This window comes from Sceloporus undulatus, chromosome 3 (genome assembly GCF_019175285.1).
Source record: "Sceloporus undulatus isolate JIND9_A2432 ecotype Alabama chromosome 3, SceUnd_v1.1, whole genome shotgun sequence".
NCBI lineage: Eukaryota > Metazoa > Chordata > Lepidosauria > Squamata > Phrynosomatidae > Sceloporus > Sceloporus undulatus.
This window is the reverse complement of record NC_056524.1, coordinates 31,952,682-31,974,184: the sequence shown is the minus strand read 5'-3', so window position 1 is coordinate 31,974,184 and position 21,503 is coordinate 31,952,682. Positions and strand designations below refer to the sequence as shown.

Below are 21,503 nucleotides of genomic sequence, written 5' to 3'. Positions count from 1 at the left end.
TTTTCAAAAGAAGTTTTTGTTATTTCTGGAATTCTTTATTAAAAATACTGCTGTACACATGAAAAGAATGGAAAATAGGATTAAAAGGTAACACATCGTGGGATCATGACATCAGAACGTAACATACTGGTGCTTTTTAGGGGAAGCTGTTCACATAGAAAATATTACTGGAACAAGGTCAAAATTAAAAAAACAAAAAAAAGTAGTTCTCAAAGTATTTACAGTGCAGCAAAAACAAAACAAAAACAAAACAAAACAAGCAAACTAGAACAGGTAAGAAATTTACCGTAAATGGACTAAAATCACATGATTTCAAAAGGTTGTCCTTTCTGTGCTTTCAGCTGTAACAATAGGAAGGTCAGAATTGTTTCCCCATGTGAAAAAAGAATATCTTGCAAGGTTCTTTATATTGCCACTTTAGTTTAAGGATTACATACGCAACACTTCCTATGAATGGAACATGCTATTACTGGACAACCTTCTAAATGGAATTATGTTGGAATTGAAGGGTTCTCCCCCCAAAAAAAACACCAAAGGAGAAACTTCCAAAACATGGACCAAAGGGGGGGGGGGCACAAAATTCCACATTGTTTTATGTATTATTCAACAGCAAATATTTCCTGGATGACATTTACTTATGGAAACTTATCAGATCTCTGGTCTTTTTAATTTTTTAAATATACTTTAAACCAAGTCCTGAGATTACTGGGGCTAAAGCAATGGACATGTGTGTTGACAGAAGTTTTGCAAAATGCAACTTGTCTTTGAAAGGTGAGTCTTGCTGGTATATAATAAGTGAGGATGAGACTGAAGCCCTGCGTTACCCCTGCCTTTGCTTTTCCCATAATATTGGTCCACAAAATAATCTGTCAAAAGTTCCCAATTCCCACAACTAAAGAGATGATCCCCTTTCATTTTCAAAGAAAATAACACTGGGAAAAAAGAAAAGAAAAAAAGCCTCAGCCCGCTTATAAATTAAGCATTCAATATTTCTTCTAGAATACAAGTACTACTTTTTTGTACAAAAGAATTACAATATGATTTTTTCAAAAACGTATAAAAGACAGCTGCTCTTCCTCAAATACATGAGCTAACGATAAAAGACTGGTTTGCCATGTTCATATCCCAAAGTCTGTTCCTCTTGACATTTAAAAAAAGAACAATATTATGGCAACTGTAATCCTATGAATATTGAACATTATGCTCCATTTAAAATGTTTTTCCAGATCAAACAATAATTGATTTTATTTCTCTAAGCTCATCAACTGATGCTACTAACTGCAGACTCTGCCTTGTCTCCTGATGTCACAGGTGTCCCTAGTCTTTCAAAGCCTTGCTTATAAAGAACACTGCTTTTCTTGAGGCAAATCTAAAGTTGGAGTGTCACCATTAAAGCTTATAAAACTGGAGAGAATTGTTATAAATTTATCTGAAATTACAAATATTCAGAATTAATAAAATTGATGCCAGTAACATCAGTTGCAAGTGCTTTAAGTCAGTCCGACACCTTCTGAAGAGAATTTCCATATTTTATCTTCATAGTAAGCACCCAGTGCTATTAAACATTCAGTGCTGGAAAAGGATGTAAGTATACAGTCTTCACTACTGTTTTAAGAAAGAAAATAAAATAGTCCTACTTATTTGGCAGTCTTCAGTATCAAAGTAGAGGTGTTTTACTACAAATAATCTTGAATACCCAAGCTTCCAGACAACAATGGGTCCAAGTATCAGAAAACTAGTTGCGAGCAATAAAAATAAAATAAAATCCAGACTTGAAGACTGAATATTCATGTGTTGCGTATTATGAAAAGTAATATTACTTTGGGCTAAGCAGTGACTGCAAAGGCACAGCAGACCATCAATTCCTCCAGAATCAAGCTATAAAACTTCAAAATCTCTTGATGTCAGACAACTGCTGTGTATAGCTAATCTTCTGAACAGTGTCTTTGTATCTGTATCCAGTGTAAAGTACCATAATAAAGCTGTGGTTCAAATAACAGAACTTTATACAAAACCAAAAAGGATACCTTAAGTAACGTAATGGAATACACTACTGAAACTTCAGGCCTGTAACACAATTTCATTTTAAAAATTCTATTAAAAATTGCATAAATGTAAATGCATCTGATTAGCAGGAAAATATACAAACAGGTATTTTATTTAAAAGGCGCTGGTTGTGTTTAGAGCATTTGGATATGCTCCTGAAATTACAGCTCTGAGATGGTGCTTCAACCAAATAAAAGGGGATTTTTACATGTGACGTCTCTACAATCTCTTACTTGATTATTATTATTTTTTTCATTTTTAAATATGCATCTTCTGGTTTGATTAGTTAACCTAACAGTGGGTGGCATATGACACAGTTTTACAGAGGTTATAAGCTACATTTTAATTTACAGAACACAATTTTTATAAAATTATTCACCTGGTCCTTTATAATATTCTGGGGTGCAAATAATATCAAAATGGATAAATCCTGCAGTGGCAAAAACAAAGAAAAAGAAAATAAAAAAGTTTATCCCAGAAATGTCCTTGCAAAGAGATTCCCTTAGTAAGTATCCGATGTGGCAAAACTTCAGAGATCAGAAAGTCTTTTAAAAAATTAAAATTAGTGCATATACGAGTGGAAAAAAATAAAAGCAGGAACATCATGCCCCTGATGTGTTCCTTATTTTAAAACAAATTCTTCACAGATAAAGCCTCCAATGGCAGCCAGAGCTCAAGGGTAAGCAAAATCATTCTTCCCTTCAAGTAACAGTGTACCTGACTGAAGTGCAACACATCTCCTGCTGTTTTGTTTCCCAAAGTGTGAAATGAGATGACGACAATCAGCTGTAGTGCAATTTGCCATTGGTTACGTTCCTCAGCAATGTCCTGCATGCTTTCAACAAGTACTACAACTGACCGTTTGCAGCTGCAATCAGTTCTTGAAAAGTATTTTCAAAGCAGCGTTTTAGGTCACTATACGTTACCACAAGTACACTCTTCTCATCTCTGGAAATGAGGCTTATTTTTTCTGGCACACCAGCATCAAGCTGAAAGTAAAGCACAGGAAACCTGATGCAGATTTATGTAATGAAACTTGCTATCAAAAGTAATAATCGTCTGTTGAACAGCATTTTGGCATACAAAGGGCTATAATTTTTTTCCTTCATCTTCACAAAACTGCTTATAAAGCTATCATTATTTTTCCATTGTGCCAAAGGAACAGCCCAGGTCCAGAAATTCTCTAGCAATCAATTGCTAACAAAGTGTTTATCATGAAAATCCTATGAATAAGCTGTGTTGTTTTGATAGAACAAAACACCTGACTCAACAACGTCAATCAGAAAAGAGGAAAAATTTAATCTAAAATTCATATGTACTGGGGAAATATTAAAAACTGCAGAACAATTTGTAGAGGGAAAATTAATCTTCAAAAAAGTACAAATATTTATGAAGGTATACTGTACAGTCATGGAGTGTGTGTGGAGTCTACACTATCCTACAGGACACACTAACAATCTTTCCTTTGTTTGAACTCTTCCCCCAAGTCTTTATCCCGCAATACACAGAAAGCTTGTTCTTAACCTTAATGAAGTAGCCCTCAATGTACAGGGATATTCTGGTAAGGAAGAAGAGTTAAAACAAGCAATCTATCATGTGCCTCATGGATAAGTACAGGCCGAATTGCAGACTGTATTACTTTACAAATGACAGAAATGGAATTAGCTTTAAGGTTAAAAAAAAAAAAGGGGGGGGAGGTTGCCTTAGATTTCCTACATGGAGCATTTTGCTCCTAAAAGTCTAAACTCAGTGAAAGAATTCACTATTTAACACAAATTGGCCTCATGCAGATAGTGCTGAGACATACAGTATTACTTTTTAAACATGATACGGTATTCATTTTTCAACTGAACATAAAATATAGGACCCAATCTAGACACAAAATCCATTGTCCAGGTCTACAGGTAAAATCTTGGATGAATGTTTGGCTTGCATTCTGCCTTTTCTTCCTCTAGCACAGCTACAAGTATTCACTGGAAATATCCATTTTTAAATTTATGCTGTTTGTTGTTAGCACTGACAAGGTTAGGTTGTATCTGGTTCAAACCGGCCTACTAAAATAAGCCAGAATCAGAAACCGTGGTGGGTTACAGACTGCCCGTTTGGGGCGGCCTGTAACTGGCCCTTTCCCCGCCGGATTGGGGCCTCAGCTGCCACAGCAGCAGCCTCTGAGGCCCCGATCCGTCGCTTTCCAGGCTGCGGGGAAGTGGCAAAAGGCCGCTTCCCCATGGCCTGGAAAGGGGTGTCCTTGGGGCTTCAAGCCCCAAGGACACCCAGCGGTGGCAGGGAGGAGGAGAAAGGGGCTGCTTGGCCCCTTTCTGCTCTGCGTCACTGGCGCAGCCATGTAAAGACTGTGCCCAGCGACGCAAAGGTGGAAGGAGCTCCGAAATGGAGCTCCTTCCAGGGCTGCGGAAAGGGCGCCTCAGGCACCCTCGCACAGCCCCACTACGTCACTTCCGCGCCACCCCGTTTGGAGGTGGCCCGGTCGTGACATAGTCGTGGCGGCGCCCATGTATATAGGGTGGCACCATTTTCTAAGCGCTCCATGCGTATTAGGGTTAGGGCCGTCAGGAAGTGACGCCCCTTCCTAACCCTAGTACGCGCAGAGCGCGTACTTAATGCCTATCTGTAACGGGCCCAAGTGTGTTTTCAGAACATCTGAAAAGGGTCAGTGTCTCACATATGCAACCATGTTTTTTGATGCAGCTGCTGAAGCACCCACTTGACCACTGACTTATGCAGCATTTGCTTGTGCCATGTATAGCCTAACCACAGTTAAAAAACAGTTTAGAATCCTATCTGTTTTAAGAGGAAATCTCCTTGCATTCCAATTGAAAAGAAGGTCAAGAGGAAAGATAATAGACACCATAAATTAACTTGCAAAGAAAGAGCTCAGAAATCTACTTTTAAAAGACAATGACATGCTAAAGTCATCAATAAATGAGCAATAGTAGGATGACACACTGGTTGAGTAAACAAGTTTAAATCAGCCACACTATGTCATTATCAGTTGTAACAACATCCACTCTTCCTAAAAGTAATTTTCTAAGCTCTGGAAAATACAATACTTCCAGTTTACCTTGTTAAGACAAGAGATAATGTGACTGAGGTCTATCCAGGGAGTACCTGCTTCTGTCACCTGATGGAAAAGATGATCCCTAAAGAGCTTCAGGAGATATCGGTCTCCAGTTTCTGACCAAGTTGGGTCCTTCTGAAATCTATTGTAAAACAGAATGGTTGTATTTCTTATTAAGGGCACAAGTTCACAATTATCTCAGGCTAAGTAATATCTGGAGATGTTTTGGCTTTGTAAAAACACCCCCACCCTTCATAACATTTAAGAAAAAGCAAAAAAAGCAAAGTGCCATCCTTCAGGTCATCAAGTTTAAAAAGAAAAAAAAAGTCTTTATGGGTCCAGAAGCATGTCAACTATAGGGGGCATTTTTTGAATATCACAGTTTAACTCATTTGAAAACCAGGTTAAATAGGTTTTCATGTGAACTTGTGTAGTTTCCAACACTTGGCATGAAATGCTGTATTACTTTATTTTATGTTTGGTATCATTAAGTTATTGTGGTCAGACTTACAGTGTCCAGGAGAATGCAATCTCTACAAATATCAATTACTGTTCCCAGTTTCCAGAATTGGCAATGTAGCACTGTCTGCACTTGGATGATATTTGCTGCTGTTGGGAGAAAAAACTGAAATACCTTCCCAAAAATGTACTAACAGCTTGGAGTTTTAAAACTGTCTTTCAATTATGTCAGAATATGAGATATTTAATAAAACACCATTTTGCACTAATTATTCTCTGCCTCCAGACAAGCCTCAAACCAGGATGATATTATCCATCTAAGCCATGACTAGCAAAAATATATATATTCACACACAAGGAAGTTCTGGTCTGTGTGCTACAAAATTGACCAAAATGGCCGAGCTCATCTTTCACTGGTTGTTTATACTTGGCAAGTCCATTATCACATGTGAACATTTGGACTGTCTTTATGGTGTCCCTTTACAGAACACTGTGAGGGAGAAAATGTTCAATTCCTTACTCTGGCCTTTCATTGATTGTTCCCAATTTTGCAAGAAGCCGAAATAATCTTCCATTCTGAACCTCCTAGAAGACAAGATTAAGAGATAAATAAAAACTGGACCATAATGGCATAGGCATATACCATAGTCATAAAATAAAACAAAATATAAATTTAATTAGTAGAACGAGTTAAATCTCATTTTATCTTCATTCAGTTATGTGCTGTTGCTTGGTTCTCCTTTGTATTGTCTGTGTTTTTAATATTTTTATACTGTGTAGAAAACTCTGCTTATCAATAATTTATTTCAAGTTTAAATTAACTTTTCCACCGATTTAAAAGGGACCTCTGTTAAACCAGAACTTGGAAAAGCTGTAGGCAGAGGCTATTCTGGACTGGGGGATTCTGGCAGATATAGTCCAAAAAAGTATTTTTTTTAAAAAGTCAACTAATTAATACTGTAATGCTATGGTTCCTGAGAGGACATTGACATAGGATGGAGTGCATTTCCCTATTTGCATTCTGGTTAATGGAAAAACTCAGCAGTCCTTGACTCTCCATGAATGTACTTGGACATCAGAAAAAGCCAAAGAAGACATACTAGCCATGACCAGGAAGAAAGCTTGGATCTACCAGATCCCAACTTTTCCCTGTTTCACAGATAGCAGCAAAACTATGAAAGTTTTAGTGCAAGCCTGGCAGGATACAAGAAAAGGAGATTTGACCACTCTGAGTTCTCCCTCTCCAAGTTTGACTGCTTTGGCCATCTGCAGCTGACTAATAGAACAATCAACAAAAAGTACAACAATTTAAAAGTAATGAGCATAATATAGCCAATGCTTAGTGACAAAAACAAACAACACCAAAAGTTCAAAAGTGTATTTTGAACTTAGCACAATTAGAAATCGATCAAAAGAAGGCCAAGTAAAAGAGAAAAATGTTATGAGCCTGATGAATTTTAAATGGAAGGGTATGCCAGCATCAAGTGAACATTACAAGAAAGGGCCTGACTCTCATGTTTATTTGCCAGATCTCCAGAGTTGGCTCCAAGAGAAAGAGCTCTGACTCTAATTTTAATATTTGAGAAGGTGTATATAGGATGGAGTAATCCTACATACGCTATATACTGCCTTGAGTCCATGTACTGGGAGGAAGGCAGGGTATAAATAAACATAAACATAAACATAAACATAAACATAATAATAATAATAATGTAACTCAGACCATAATCATTCAGTACTTTAAAGGTAGAATCGATATAGAAACAATAATGAGCCAATTGAGTATACATAAGATTAGATTGTGTGCTGAGACTTTTGAGCAAACCTGGTTGCTGCATTCTAAATCAGTTAAAGCTCTGGAAACATTTTGTAAGTAACCGAGGAGCTGGGAGACTGAACTCCCCATCTCTAGGAAAGACTGCATTTTGCTAAAACAGATCCACAGCATTGTCAGGGACCACGATCACTGGCGCATCCAGGAAAAGTGATGGGCCATTGAATACCGACAAATTATAGACCTATTTTGTCAACCTGCCAAAATAGGTTGTACCTGTACATATAAAGATACAACAAAAGGGACATAAATTAATGGAACACATATATCTAAGAACAACAGTGACTTTGGGCATATCTTAAGAACCTGGGGGGGGGGGGGAATCCAATTAAAAATATAACCCAATTTTCTTTATTTCTGACTAATTAGGTCCGTACCTAATACCTTGCCCCAATGATTCCATGGGATCTCCCCAAACCCCTTTACCTCATACATCCTAACTCTAGGTAGCTAACTCTGTTTTATTTCCTTGCCCTTTTAGCAGCAATGTTTTTAAATCCTCTTCTGTTTTCCTGCCCCAGGAATTTTGGCAGCAGTGTATAAATCTCTATGATTTATATCAGACACCACTTTTTTACTCCTGGGAAACTGCTATTTGGGTCTTCTACTTGAAATTGGTCACTGCTTTGAACAATACCACACCCACATCTGTCAAATTTGGAAGCACTTAGCAAAATTTTCCTCCGAGTTATGCGAAGTCCCTCTTTTTTTTTTTTTTTTTTTGCTTTTAGGATGCCCTTAATTTTGTATTTTCACCTTTTCAACTGGAAACTGGACATTGCAACCTAAGGAAAAACAAAAAACAAAAACAAAAAAACAACATTCTGTCCCAATTTTCTGATGGCTGTCTCACTTCTCTGTTTCTAACAAGCTGTCACTTGAAATTTTGACTTGAAACCTGGCACTATAGCATTGTGTCAATGTTTGAAGTGTCTAGCATGATCTCTTGAAGAGCTTGTCTTGCCATATTATCATTAGAAATAAAGGATTCATACATCTGACTAAAATGTTTCCCAGCCAGAGCAATTACTTCCATCAAAAGCTGACTTTCTAGTCAGCTTTTTATCTTAAAAATGATTACTCAACCAAACCTACTCTTTTCCTAGATAATCAGTAGAAACAAGATTAGGAAGGAGTGGAGGGATATTTTAATGCTGTGTTTTTCTTTAGAAAAGCAATATGCTTTTAGTTCTTTATTTTCCAAGCAGTATGTCTGCCCTTGTTTTTAGAAGGCAAGAGTATAACAAAGAACACAGACTTTGACCAAGATCCATTCTTAGCTACAATCCCAACATTTATTTGAACTGAATATAAATAAAGAGATGCATGTGTATTTGGCACATTTATTATGGTGAAAGGTCACTAGCATCTGATTACTACTAGAAATGAAAGATGAAATTTCTAAGATATCTTTACATATTAAATAAAAGCCACCAAGCTCAGTTGAGAAGATAATTTGGTTTGTGAAATCAAAGACTTTGGTTTGATTATCCCCAAAGACCTAAAACAACCAAAGTAGTTAAATGACATGAAACTCCTGAATAAAGTCACTTATAATGGTGTCAATAACAAGTGCAGAAAGACAACTGGCTGTACTAAATGAAGCTGTAACATTTGAAAGAACAGAGTAATTTACCTTTGCAAGATCTTCTTCTATTACATCATTCCTCATTTGGGCAGCATCCAACTGAGTATAGAATCTTGCACCAATCATAGGCATGATATCATTTACACTTCGAAGCCTGTTTTGGTCAGTCAGCAAATATCTACCAAAGGAAATTTTTGTATGCTAGTTAAAAAAAAACACTGGCTTCTAAAGAAGAAAAGCTCTGATAGTGTAAAGTTTATTTTACTCATCTATGAAGCAGAAATACAGAACAAAATCATATTTTATATGCTGCATAGAAGATGAACTAAATTTTTAAATTCAGTTAAGCCTATTAAGAATAATTAATATGTTTGAATTCAGTACAGTGGTACCTCGGGATACGAAATACCCAGGTTACGAAATTTTCGGGATACGAAAAAATCCCATAGGGAATTATTGTTCCGGATGTTGTTTCGGGTACGAAAAAACTTTGTTTTGGTGCTTTTTCGGCTTTTTCGCACGGATCGCGGCTTTTTCCCCATTAGCGCCTATGGCAATTTCGGCTTACGAAGGCGTTTCGGTTACGAAAGCGCCGCGGACGATACTACTTTCGTAACCCGAGGCACGCACTGTATCATGGAAGCATGTGATTTAATATTATGTATTTAAGTTGTTATTGCATGCCTTCAAGTCATTTCTGGGTTATGGAGACCCCAAGGTCTATTATGATGATTTCTTGGCAAGATTTGTTCAAAGGATTGCATTTGGCTTCCTCTGAGGCTGAAAGAATGTGACTTGCCCATGATCATCCAGAAGGCTTCCTGGTTGAGCGGGGGAAATCAAACCCTGGTTTCCAGGATCCTAATGCAACCACACTGGTTCTTGTGTATTTAAGTATCATTATGCAATTGCTACCTTGTTTCAATAACAACGTTACACTACAGATTAATTCTAAATTAACATGAATGTAAATTACATGAGTGTTAGGAATGGCTTCCTCTGTATTATACCTATATTATGGAAGCAGAACACATACAAATGCTGCAAATAGACATATTTATCACTACATTGAAGACTGCCAAAATTTTGTCATAAGGGCAAAGTGTCAAAGAGAAGAAAAAAAAGAAATATTGTTAGTGTTAAGTAAAAACAAAAAAATACCAAGTTCAGTTGAACTGTATAATACAGTACTACAAAATGTGTTGTATGCCATTTTGTCTATTTGCTTCTACAATAAAATACACAGTAGGAACCAACACCACTACCCCTCTGCAATTCCCATCCCTTTGCATTCCCCCAGATCTAAAAATTTAGAGAAACTTCTGAAGCAGATCTGGGGCATACACAAGAGGCAAAAGAAGGTGGGGGCTGATGAACAAGGATTGACCATTTGCAATGAACTTGGGTGGAATGCAGTGCTTCTGATTATGACCAAATTGTTATCTTACAGCTGCCTTAAAGGATTACTAGATATGTCCAAAAGTGGTTAAGAATTCTGCAGTATCATATTTTCTGTTTCCTATCAGAAGAATGCTATTCTGATGCCACTGGAATCATGTATATCAGGGCATACATGAGCATCCCATGAACAAGTCTACTATCATATCTACTAGATCAAGGGAAGTAATAGTGCCACTCTATTCTCCTTTGGTCAGGCCTCACCTGGAATACTGTGTCCAGTTCTGGACAGCATAATTCAAAAAGGATGTTGACAAACTGTCCACAGGAGGGCAACCAAAATGGTGAAGGGTCTGGAAACCATGCCTTATGAGGAAAGACTTAGGGAGCTGGGTATATTTAGCCTGGATAAGAGATGGTTAAGAGGTGATATGATAGCTCTCTTTAAATATTTGAAGAGGTGTCACATTCAGGATGGAGAAAGTTTGTTTTCTGCTGCTCCAGACTAGAACATGGAACAATGGATGCAAGCTACAGGAAAAGAGATTCCCCACCTCAACATTAGGAGGAACTTCCCGACAGCAAGAACTGTTCGACAGTGAAACACACTCCCTCAGAGTGTGGTGGGGTCTCCTTCCTTGGAGGTCTTTAAGCAGAGGCTGGATGGCCATCTGTTGGGGATACTTTGATTGTGATTTACTGCATGGCAGGGGGGGTTGGACTGGATGGCCCTTGTGGTATCTTCCAACTCTATGATTCTATTATTCATATTTTTATTTAGTTAAAGAAGATATTGATGTTCATTTCAAATAACTCACAAAATAAGATTCTTCAAATCAGAGGAATAGTTGATTGTCACCAGTTCCATAGCTTTCTGCAGATTTTCTCTCTGAATTCCTGCCAAAGAATTGCAAGCCAAAGCCAACACAACCTTCCCTAGGGAGATCAGGTCTGCTTGCTATAAGAAAAATGACAAAGTAAATTGACTATGGTTAGCAATATATATATTATATTTTCTTAGCACTTTAAAACTAGATACAAATACTTTGTGGAGATAAATCATTTCATTTATTTTTGAGATTGAAAAAGTTATTATGTATAAACTAGTAGGCACTCATTTCATCCTATAGTTTAATTTAACAAACAGTATGCAGTGTAACAGAGTTCAGTTGTAGTAAGAACTCTCCCCCAACCCAATATCCTATGGATTTTTTTTTCTTTTACCAGTTTTCAGAAACATTTTGTCAAGTATTATCTATCAGTTATTATTATCACACAATTCACTCCACCTTGTGAGGTAGGCAAACATGTCAACTTAGGGCACACCACTTTTTCCTGCTGAAAACACAGCAAATAGCACTAGTGTACGCGATTCTCAACATCAATTCCTGTGAAGTAGTTCAGATTTGTGGTGGTTACTTGGCACTACAGCTGTCCTCTGCTAAATATACAGTGGCCCATCCACATTCGCTGGAGTTGGGGGCATGGGACTCCCTTGAAAGTAGAAAAACCACAAATAAAAAACCCAGTACTTTTTTTAATCTGAGAGATCACCTCTCTAGGTCCTCCAGAGCAACATTATGATCAACATCCACTGGAGGTTGAGCATAGAATCGAACTGGAGGACTTACAAATGCCAACATTAGTGTTTTCTCTAGGAATCTCTAGGTCCTTCAGCACAACTCTATAGTCAACCTCATGGACAGTCACTCTGGAGTACCTAGAAATTCCTATACAGAACATATTAATCAAATCTGCAAATGTCCTTTAAAATGGCTACACAAGGCAACAGCATTTCTAAAGCAGGACAAACAGAAATCAAATGAAATTAAGGGGCATGGACCAGGAAGGGAGAGGAAAATAGCAGATGCGAACAACGGGTTCTCCAGATGGGGCTCCAAGAACAATTTGGATTCTTGGATCATGGACTGCAGTTGCATGAAGGGGGACTTCTGGCAAGGGATGGATTGCACCTCAAACCAGAAGCCAGATATGTTCTTGCCAGTAGTCTCCTAAATTTGATCTGGAGGGCTTTAAACTGAGTTATGTGGGGGAGGGAGACAGTATCTTGGAAGGCAGGAGTACATCATGGGCAAGAGATGGCAACTGTCATCATCCAACCTGGAGGGAGTGAGGGGGTGGGCCCAACGCCATTGGGACTGCCCTCAAGAGAAGGAACCCTCCCTCCATGGCAACTGCCATCGTTCAGCCTGGAAGGAGTGAGGGGGCGGGAAGGGGCTAATTTTGAATTTTTATTGTATTCTGTATGTATTTTTATTGCTGTAACCCGCCCGGATTCCTTGTGATTGGGCAGGCTATAAATAAATAATTTATTGTTGTTGTTGTTGTTGTCAAAGTGTTATAGAGGGAACAAGGCAAAATAGTGCAAGGACCAATAGTGGGAGAGAAAAAATTATACACAGACAGCTAGGGGGGAGGACCCATGGTCTTAGATGTGGCTACACTAATGCACAGAGCATGGGAATTAAACAAGATAAACTTGAACTCATAGCACAACAAAGCAAATGCAATATAATAGGCATCACTGAAACCTTATGGAATGAGTCTCGTGATTGAAATGTAGTAATAGAAGGGTCTAACCTTTTTAACAGAAATAGGCCAAATAGGAATGGAGGAGGAATAGCATTATATGTCAGGGATGTTTACACCTGTGAAGAGATCTAGAACTTAAATCCTGGAAATCAGGTGGAGGGCATCTGGATAAAAATGAAAGGGGAAGGAAACAAGAGAAATGTTATTGTGGGAGTCTACTACAGATCCTCAAGTAAGACTGAGGAATTGGATTATGTCTTTCTAAAACAGATAACCACACATTTAGAAATGAGAGATGTTTCCTGATATTTGCTGGAAGGCAAACTCAGCAAAAACTTCAAGGTCTAACAAATTCCTCAATTGCCTGGAAGACAATTTTACTGTCCAAAAGGTGGAAGGGGCAACAAGGGGAACAGCTATTTTAGATCTGATCCTAATCAACAGGGATGACCTGGTTAAAGGGGTGCAAGTAGTAGGATCTTCAGGTGGAAGTGATCATGTTCTCCTGAATTTTGTTATACAGTGGAAAGGAGAAGCCAGGCATAGTCAGACACACATTCTAGACTTTAGGAGAGCTGACTTCAATAAACTTAGGGAAACATGTGGGGTGATCCCATGGTCAGGAATACTAAAGGAGAAGGGAGTTCAGGACAGACAGGAGTTTCTCAAAAGGGAGATACTGAAGGCACAATCTCAAACTGTTCTAATGAGGAGGGACAATTCAACTCAAGAAACTGTATTGGATGACTAAAGAACTTTCAACTGAATTAAGTTTTAAAAAGGAGATGTAAAAGAAATGGAAAAGGGGGGAATCACTAAAGAGGAATTCAAACAAACAGCTAGCACTTGTAGGGTTAAGTCAGGAAAGCTAAAATGAAGAATGAGCTAAGGCTTGCTAGAGAGGTTAAGAATAAAGGGCTTTTTTGGGTATGTCTGTAAGAAATGGAAGAAGAATGAAATGGCAGGCCAACTGTGTGGAGAAGATGGAGAAATTCTAATCGGGACAGAGAAAAGGCAGAATTAGTCAATACCTTCTTTGCTTCAGTTTTCTGACAAAAGGGAAAGGATGCTCAACCAAAGGAAAATGGAGCAGAGGACACAATAGGGGAAATACAGCACAGAATAAGTAAAGTACAGGAAAACCTGGTTAATCTAAATGAATTTAAATCTCCGGAACCAGATGAACTACATCCAATGATATATTTTTTTAAAAAACTGGCAAATTTAATCTCAGAGCCACTGGCAATATTCTCTGAGAACAGACAAGGGGAAGGGGGGGGGGGGAGAGGATCCCAACAACTACTGTTCAGTTAGTCTGACATCAATACCAAGAAAGTTTCTAGAGCAGCTCATTAAACAGAGAGTCTGTGAACATTTAGAAGGGAATGCCATAATCACTAAAAGTCAACATGGATTTCTCAAAAACAGGCCATTCTAGACTAATCTGATGTTTGTGTGTGTGTGTGTGTGTGTGTGTGTGTGTGTGTGTGTGTGTGTGTATATATATATAAAAATTACCAGCTGGTGATATGACAGCCCTGTTTAAGTATTTGAAGGGTGTCATATCAAGGATGGAGAAAGCTTGTTTTCTGCTGCTGCAGAGAATAGGATCCGGAACAATGGATGCAACCTACAGGAAAAGAGATTCCACTTCACTATTAGGAAAAACGTCCTGACAGTAAGAGCTGTTCAACAGTGGAACACACTCCCTCAGAGGGTGGGATCTCTTTAATTGGAGGTTTTTAAACAGAGGCTGGATGGCCATCTGTCGGGGATGCTTCGATTCTGAGTCCCTGCATGGCAGGGGAGTTGGACTGGATGGCCTTTGTGGTCTCTTCCAACTCTATGATTCTATGAGGAAAATGTCATAATCTGAATCCAATCATATTAAGGATAGAGTCAGCAATCATAGGCTTTGAAGTCTCTTTTGTTCAATTAGGAAACTACCAAAGTCAAGATATCCTCTGCAAAAAGATGGTTTCTAAAGCATATTTTCTTTAAAGGAAAGCTCTGTTAATACAAAAACAGTAATAGTCCATGTAAAATTCTGCAAAATTTGGTCTCTGATCAGCATTTGCTTAAAGAATATGGTCTGAATTCCAAGCTCCTCTTCCACTTATCCAAGTCCTGAAACTTTCTTTACGACTTTCTCTACAGCCTCCCACAATCTACCCCAACAATATGAGTGGAGTTGTGGGGGAGAGCAGAAAGCTGCAAATGGAATGGCAAGGTAAGTGACATCCTATTCTGTTCTTCAAAGGGGAATTAAGAATGAAGCCCATGAATCAGCAGTCATTTTGTCAATTTAGCTGAGAGTATATAACACAAAACTACAGAAGGACTGCTACATAACTAGTGCACTATTAGATATACAGTGCTCCCTCGGGTTACGAAATTAATTCGTTCCGCGGCCGCTTTCGTAACCCGAAAAGCCTTCGTAAGCCGAAATGCCATAGGCGCTAATGGGGAAAAGCCGCGATTCCGTGTGAAATAGCGCCGAAAAGCACCAAAAATTTTTTCGTAACCCGAAAAAACATTCGTAACCCGGAACAATTATTTCCTATGGGATTTTTTCGTATCCCGGAAATTTCGTAACCTGGGTATTTCGTATCCCGAGGTACCACTGTACACATGCTTCTTATTTACAGGGCAAAGTCCACTTTGTTCCTCAAGGTATATTTTTTATCATAGGTACTTCCTGTTTTGCTCCAAAAAGTAGTATATGATATTCATTATACTTTGCTTTAAATTGCTGCATGCCGCCTTGAATTCTGTGCTGGGAGAAAGTCAATATATTTAAACAAACAAACAAACAAACAAACAAGCTGTAAGGTATCCAGAGGTCCTGACTGTGTCTTCACCTGACTACTCATCCATCTTTGGAATACTTTCGTAGCCAAATTTCACTAGAATAAAGCAGATGAAATACCCTAATCTCAGAAAAGTTAGATAGCTCTCAGATTTGCCACATAATACTGTTTTAAGAGATTGAGAAGGGAAATAAAGCATTGTCATATAGTAAAAACGACTAAAGATACAATTTATGTGATTAACACTGCTACACACCAAAACTACTCTTTACTCTGAATACTGTGAAGGAACAGTGCTTTCACTGAGGAAGCACCCTAGGGTACTTAGATTTGCTTCTTTTTGTTCAATTTAAGGTGAGTTGTTACAGTTTTGAGTGATTTTAAGTGTACTAGTTCTGCTTTCTGTTTTCAAAATATTGTTTTTCTCTTCTTAATTTTGCTATGCTTTATATTTTAAAACTGAAATGGCAATTCACCTTCATAGCACTTTCTGGACTAGAAATATTTTTATAAGGACAAAGGAATAAATTAGTTTTATAATAGCATAACATAAAACCACTGCTGTTGAAAGAGCATTTTGGGAATCAAATTTATAATCTAAGCACACTTGAGATAATATGTACAATCTATGATTAAGTAGAATTTTCTGAGTATCCTACAGAAAGATTAGTACTGGCCACAAAGTCTTATATATTTTCATGTGCTAAAATTTATTTTTATACTATGACAGCTCTGTATTGTGCCAGCATGTATATACAGAAACACACTACTTTGAAACAGCCTATTTCATGCAGATTTAAATATTCATAACCATCAGAAGAATCAGCCAGTGTAGAATCATGAGATTACCTATGATTTTATTCTTTCCTGCTATTGAAATACTGTGTACTTTTAAATACTATATGTAAAATTGTGCTGCAAAATACACTTCAGTAATCATTCCCCTCCCCATCTCGCCTTCACATATTTTGTGTCTGTTTCTTACCTCCGTGAATTTTTTCTCTTTTGCTGCAGTCTTTTATTTTCCCCCTCAATTGCAACGCTTCTTCCTGCTTTTCAATTCTTATTTTCAACTCTGATTCTATCTATGGTTCTATTTATGTCCATTTACTGTGTCAATCTCTATTCATGTGGCTGAAATAGACTATGAAAAATAGACTGCAAGGAACAATGCATTCTTTTCTCATGGCCCTCATAGTCCATGCCTAACTTCTGTCCTTTCCTGACTCAATACAGAATGGGATATGATACGATGAAAGCAAACAAGAGAAAGGAAACCATCTTAGGAGTGTGCATGATGTTGACATTCAATTAATATGAGCAGCATGAACATTAAAATCAAAATGTTATTAAATTGCTATATCAAAAGGAATGTACTCGTGCTGGTTATGTATCATCTCAGCAGCTGATTACATTTTCACTTTGATTTCTCTTAGAGAAATCCAATGGAACGGGAGTCAAATAATTCAAAAGGAACCTACTATACAGATGGAGGTGGGAAGTAAAAAAATTCAATGCAAACTGCCTTTAAATTTCTAATGCTCAGTATGTGTGTACGTTGTTTCATAGTGACTGTCTGAAAAAGGGAAGCTACATGCTAACTCTATAGTGTGAAGCAAGTTCAAACTCCCAAGTGGAAGTAGAAGAGAGAACAATAAATGTGATTGGAGCCATCTCTTGAGATACTCTCAAATGGAAGAAAGACAAAACAAACAGGCTAGAGTTTCAAGTATTATGAACTGCTGTTTTTATAAGCTGAAAGGTTATCACACTTTAATTTGCAGTTAACTTGGCTAATTAATGTTCTTGGTTGAACTGCTGTTTTGAAGCTATCTATCCTTATTTTCATCAAAAACAACAACTGGTACATGCTAGGCTCCATTATAAAAAAAACCCAAAACCCAAAAACCTGCCAAACTCTGAGGAGCTTATTACCTATGAACATAAGTATTTTTTAGATTGTTTAAGATGTGTAATTCCCCATTGTGGTCTTATACATTTCTATAATTGGACCTCCATATCTGCAGACTTTCCATCTACGGATCTGAGCATCCGCAAATGGCAAGCCCCATAATCCCCAATGGCCATGCATTTACTTGACCATGCTAGCAAACATGCACACGTTAGGGAGAACATTAGGAAGAACAGGACTTGAGGTCCGGTGGGGGTGTGTGTATCCATGGGGGAAGAATCCAGAACAAATCTCCCAAGGAGATGGAGGTCCAACTGTATGTATGGCCATGAGCAGAGAATCTTGCAGACATGTGATGGTCACATTCTGTGATGCTCACATTTATCTTTGCACTTCAGAATATGATGAAAAGGATATCAGAAACAGGGTACTCTAGACAATCTTCCTAATCTATGAACAGCAACTACTAGAAATATAGCTTGGTATGCCCAAATTGTCACAATATATATTGGTGTAAAATCTACAGCATGAGTGAAACATAAATTATATTCTGGCAGATTATCCCCAGAATGTATAAAACAGGAAGTCCAAAATGGCAACAGAAGTCACATTTAGAGATCTAAACAAAACATATTACAATGCATCCTTATTTTCTAAATGGAAAAGTGCTCTTTAGCAGGGCTCCAGGAAGTAGTAGTGGAAAACTAGCCCTTCCATTACCCCAACTGTACAACAATGCCTTTTCCTCCACAGCTATCCTATATAGTGCTAGAAGGCTTGGGGCTAGGCCTCTCTGTGTGTATGTGCCTTCAAATCACCAGCTGACTTATGGCGACCCCATGAATTTCACAGGGTTTTCAAAGCCAAGGAATACTAACAGGAGGTTTTGCCAGTTTTTTTCCTCTGAAGTATAGCCAATAGCATATAATATTCCCTGGTGGTCTCTCATCCAAGGACTAACTAGCCCTGCTTAGCTTCAAGATCAGATAGGATCTGGTGCCTCTGGGGTATTTAAGCTGAGTCTAGCTACCTGAAATTAAAGGGTACAAAGAGGGAAAAGTACCCCCTCGTTTGTCCTTCCTTTGGAAACTTTCATTACAGCTGGTTGGAGAGTATTTTAATTTCACAAGAGGCACCCCATCACAAAACATAAGCCTCCTTCAAAATACTTACTACAAACCATTAGGGATTTTAAAAGCTGATTTTTTGTTCTTCTTACCATCCATCCATACACACCATCACAGCTGAAATTTCTGGGAAGTTTAAGGCCATTTCTTAAAAACATTTTTTTAAATTTGCAAACAGTGTGCCCAAGCCCCAATAAGGTAAAACTGCTACCTTCTTTCTGTGTGGCTCCACCTATGGCCCACAACCACACAAGTTGGAGAAAAAGATACAGACAGAGAGGACAAGCAAAGAGGAGCCCTGGTGGTGCAGTGGTTAAATGCCTGTACTGCAGCCACTCACTCAAAACCACAAGGTTGTGAGTTCAAGACTAGCAAAAGGGATCAAGCTTGACTTAGGCTTGCATCTTTCCGAGATTGCTAAAATGAGTACCCAGATTGTTGGGGGCAAATTAGCTTACAGTTGTAAACCACTTAGACACTGCTTAGGCGGCATGAAGCAGTATATAAATGAAACTTGTTTGTAAATGAAGCTTGTTTGTAAAGAGGGATTGAATTCAATTTTTAAAAGGGCAGTTTTTGAGTTGTTCAGACTCAAGAGACTCAAGAGTAGCATGAAGGAACAAAGTTACATTCAAAACAATGAAACACCAGTTCTTCCACTATACATATCTTATTTTAAGAATTCAATAGCTTTGTGAAGGTCTTTCAATGAAAGGTACAGATTTTCTAAGGGACATGGTGGCTCAGTGGTTAAGACTCTGATTCTGACTGCAAGATTGGCAGGTTTGCGGTTCAAGACCCAAGCACCATGTGACAGAGTGATCCTGTCCCAGCTTCTGCCAACCTAGCAGTTTGAAAGCATGTAAAAGTGCAAGAAGATAAATAGATACCACTTCAGTGGGAAGGTAACAGCATTCCATGCAGTCATGCTGGCCAGATGATCACAGAGTCTTCTTTGACGATGCTGACTCTTCGGCTCAGTAATGAAGATGAGCACCACTCCCTACAGTTTGACACGACTTGACAAGCTTGTCAAAGAGGAAACCTTTACCTTTACCAATTTTCTGACTGGAGCTCCCTTACGCTATGCACCAATCTGGAACGCTTGCTACATTATTCACAAATTTGGTAGGAATGTCTTTTTCAAAACACTATTTGTTGTTTCTTCCAACTAGCTACAAGGAAACTGCAATACTCATAAAGGGGGAAAATCAAAGACACATTCATGCAAATATTTTAGTGCAGGTGAACATTTGGAATGAGATCATATAATTCAAAACTTTCAAAGTTTTCCAAAAATTCAGACAGATTCAGTTGCATTTTAGTTTCTTGTCTTAAAACAATTAAGGATTAGCTTGCCAAATTTAATGCTTTAGAGAAATAACTACCACCGTCTGCATACAATTCCTAGAACCAAATTTCAAAAACATGCATCAAAGACATGCATCCTAGAACCAAATTTCAAAAACATACATACATACCCCTCTCACCTGTCTGCCAACAGGTTTCTCAAATGAAGGGGGAAACATGCAGTTTTGCTATAAGGTACAATACATATGTTGTTAGCTTCCAACTACTGGAAACTAGTTAGATGGATGGTGAGATGTTCCCCAAGAAGCATAAAAAGAAGAAGAAAGCCCAACATATTTTGCAGCAAACCTGCATGCTTTCCATTTTTCTTGGAAGTGGTTAATAGATTATGACTAACAAGATAATGGCTATTTTATCACACATAATCAGGTGGATTGAGAGAAAAGATGTGGTCAGAAAGGGAATCCCCAGGGGCCCTAGACCCCACAAGCCTATCCTGGAAATATGGAACTCTGTTCAGCCATTACAAAATAACAGAAACAACACACAGATTCCTAAAAATTTGGTAAATGTTCATCCCACTCTACCCCATCTTTGTGATTTCCCTCTCAGCAGTACTTCTCCTCTTGGGCTTGGCAAACCCTGCTCAATCAGTTAGACTGGAGAGAAATGTTTTTGGGAAAGTGTGGGGGTGCTTTGCTTGTACCAGCTTTGCTCTGAATGCAGCCCAGGGATATTTTTATTCTTGTGAATATGAGCCTCAACAATCAACAAGATCTAACCTCTTACTTATTTTTATGCTTCCAACAAGAGCAGAGGTGGGGAAAATGCAGTACCTAGTCCCCATATCACCCCCACTGCACTCCAACATTCCTAAAACTGATGGTTTTAAAGAAGAAAAAGAAAATAAAAATCATAGTACAAATGATGTCTACTTCCAGATAACCAGTGATTAATATGCAGTAAACAAACATAGTGGAAAGAGAGAAACAGCTGCACTCTTACCTGATACTGTGCCATTAGGGCCAGGGGATTGTTTTGGCTGTTATCAAATGTTAACACATCAAAGACTCCAACGCAGTTCACTCGCAACCTTGAGGACAGAAGCATTATAGGAAATGGAAAGTCATAACATTATTCTGTTTTCCTGTTCGACTCACTTAAGAGCTACATTACAGATATTACCTACTAATAAACTTATACTAACGGCAACTATTTATCAAATTAGGATGTACAGTATTCACACACATATATGCTGCAATTAATGTAAGTTGAGTAGCAAATGTGCAAAAACATAAGCAAATGTATATATTTCCATTAAACAACTGTAAAAGAAGATCTAGAAACGAAGACCCATGACAGGACAGGATAGCTATCTTCAAATATTTG

General features: G+C 38.1%; 1 protein-coding gene across 9 annotated transcripts in view; it reads right to left on the bottom strand.

Annotated features, from left to right (window-relative positions):
* The window catches only part of PAN3 (poly(A) specific ribonuclease subunit PAN3), a 95,627-nt gene continuing 74,124 nt past the window's right edge, over positions 1–21,503 (bottom strand). For 3 of the 9 annotated variants that reach the window (XM_042460439.1, XM_042460441.1, XM_042460440.1), the window contains 6 exons: positions 21,120–21,207; positions 11,220–11,359; positions 9,052–9,181; positions 6,102–6,166; positions 5,126–5,264; positions 1–3,035 (listed from right to left, as the gene is read on the bottom strand). In XM_042460439.1, coding sequence (XP_042316373.1) covers positions 2,895–3,035; positions 5,126–5,264; positions 6,102–6,166; positions 9,052–9,181; positions 11,220–11,359; positions 21,120–21,207 — 703 coding nt within the window. In that variant the 3' untranslated portion in view covers positions 1–2,894. The other 6 variants (XR_006103119.1, XR_006103118.1, XR_006103120.1 and 3 more) reach the window with 6 other exon arrangements.